Raw genomic sequence first — 1,991 nt, forward strand, 5'->3', positions numbered from 1 at the left:
TACCAAGCCTGGGGTCTGAAGCACAAAAAAATTAGTTACTGCTTCTCTCTATCTTCAGTAAATCCATCATTCATGAGGCCTAGTTCTGTGCTTGGATCGACAAGACCCAGCCAGTAGTCCCATGCATGCATTTAACTAACATGGAGGATGCAGAAACAAATCAGTTCCCAGAAACAAGGTAGAAGGAATCACTGCTTTATTGATCACTGGTTGACCCGAGTTTGCTTGTGTTTCCTGTACAGGAACAAGGCCAGCAATGAAGCAGAGATCACTGAGACAGCTATCACAGTCAAGGCCATGATCAGGACCACCTCAGACTCCACACCTACAAAGCAATGAGAAACCAATGGTTAGTGAAGGAAACACTGAGAGGAAAATGGAAACCAGCAGTCGGCCAACTCACCACCTGGAGACCTCTCCTGCATCCTTCGCTCAGCCTCATTCAGGGACTCTGTTGCCAGCTTGGTCACATCAGTATCCAGAATGAGCAGGGGACCAAGTGAGGCCTCACCCTCCCACTTCAATCCAGCTTCACTCTCTGAAACATCAAACACTCCAGTTAGAGAGGGGAAAGGGGGGATCTCCAACATCTAGAGGATCAATGTCCTACCAGCTTCAGGTACAAGATCTCTCCTTCCTCTGGAACCAAACCACAACTCCCTTGTGGCACCACAGTTACCCACATGGCAACAGGCACAAATGTCAATGCTTGATTCCTCCAATGGGGTCCAGCTAAACAAGAGAAGCAGCCCATCAACCAGATTGTGCATCACATCCCCACCCAACACATCCCTGAGGGAGAGAGAGGGGGAACTGACACATTCTGCACCTTCTGGAAAGTACAAGCTTTGTTCCTGGAATCCCTCTGATCCACTGGAGCAACTTTCAGGTGACAGGTGATGAAAATCTGAGGGACACATTCAACACAAGTCATGATTCAGTGACTCCATCTCAACGTGGAGACCCCAGTGATCAGCTTCCTCTTACCAAGGAACAGTCATCTCCAAGGAAATGGAACGCATCCAGGTCAAACTGGAGCTTGTCCAGCTCCCGCTCATCTCTTGGCAACACAAAGGTTGAAAAGGAGTCCTCAGTTTTGCTGTCCAGGAGGCAACTGAAGAAAGATTAAAAAGGTACAGGAAGTGAATCAAGTGAAGCCATTGAGATGGGACCAGCTGGAGAAAGCAGAGAGCTCCTTACCCATTGTGGTCAATGATGCTGTATCTCGGGGTGGAGTCCTTGTCTGGGCTCAGTGTAGCTACACAGTGGTCAATGTAGAGCTTCAGGGGCATGTGGTTGGTCATTGAAACAGAGGCCTCAATGTGAATGAGCTCACCCAGGTAGTAGACAGTCAAAGCGCGCTCTGTAAGCCAGTCACCTGAAGTACTAAGAGGACAAGGGTTAGAGACAGTGGCTGTATCTACCAGTGAGTGACTCCATGAAATCACTCCCCATCCACCCATCACATACCATTCATTAGGCGCAGAGAGAATGACAGATGCCCTTCTCCAGACTTGGTGGATCTGAATGGGATCCAGGTGGGCTTAATGAGGTCACTGCTCACATTGACCTTCCTGGAAAGGCAGGGGAGTCATTTCAGGACAACTTCAGAGACCACCAGCAGCTGTAGATCTTATTGACAAAGAGATTAAAGATTCTCACCTAAAATACCGACACTCAATGGGAACGACAGCTCCATTCGTTCTCACAATGACAGATCCATGATACTCTGGGGTGTGGTTCAGGTGGGTGGTGTAGAAGAGGAAATCTCCAGTCATCTGAAAGAATCAGGTTAAGGAATGAAGAACTGATCTGAAATGAGAATGTTCTCCACAGGGGTTAACAATGAAGTCATCCCATCCCCTGGAAACAATTCTGAGGGGGATTGACAGGGTCAGTGTGAAGAGGCTGCATCCCCCAGCCGGAGGAGAGTTGAATATTATGGGTAGGCATCTCAGGTCAGGGGGTCACTTAAGATTAATGTGACAGGG

The 1,991-nt window shown here is 48.4% G+C and overlaps 1 protein-coding gene across 1 annotated transcript; it reads right to left on the reverse strand.

Annotated features, from left to right (window-relative positions):
- Positions 1-203: 203 nt before the first annotated feature.
- Positions 204-1,778, reverse strand: LOC121271258 (zona pellucida sperm-binding protein 3-like). Its single transcript, XM_041177079.1, has 7 exons — positions 1,663-1,778; positions 1,471-1,574; positions 1,201-1,378; positions 988-1,114; positions 819-907; positions 611-732; positions 204-325 (listed from the first exon to the last, which is right to left on the reverse strand). The coding sequence occupies exons 1-7, from the start codon at positions 1,776-1,778 to the stop codon at positions 204-206; spliced, it is 858 nt and encodes a 285-aa protein (XP_041033013.1).
- Between the last annotated feature and the right edge of the window lie 213 nt (positions 1,779-1,991).

This window comes from Carcharodon carcharias, chromosome 30 (genome assembly GCF_017639515.1).
Source record: "Carcharodon carcharias isolate sCarCar2 chromosome 30, sCarCar2.pri, whole genome shotgun sequence".
NCBI classification, from domain to species: Eukaryota; Metazoa; Chordata; class Chondrichthyes; order Lamniformes; family Lamnidae; genus Carcharodon; species Carcharodon carcharias.

Bases quoted from the DNA above. Each gene is read 5' to 3' on its own strand.
- LOC121271258 (XM_041177079.1), bottom strand. From the start codon at position 1,778: ATGACTGGAGATTTCCTCTTCTACACCACCCACCTGAACCACACCCCA. The intron at 733-818 runs GTCAGTTCCCCC...TCTCTTGTTTAG, and splicing joins TTCCAGAAGGTGCAGAATGT to CTGGACCCCATTGGAGGAAT. The intron at 326-610 runs GTAGGACATTGA...ATTGCTTTGTAG, and splicing joins AGATCTTGTACCTGAAGCTG to GTGTGGAGTCTGAGGTGGTC.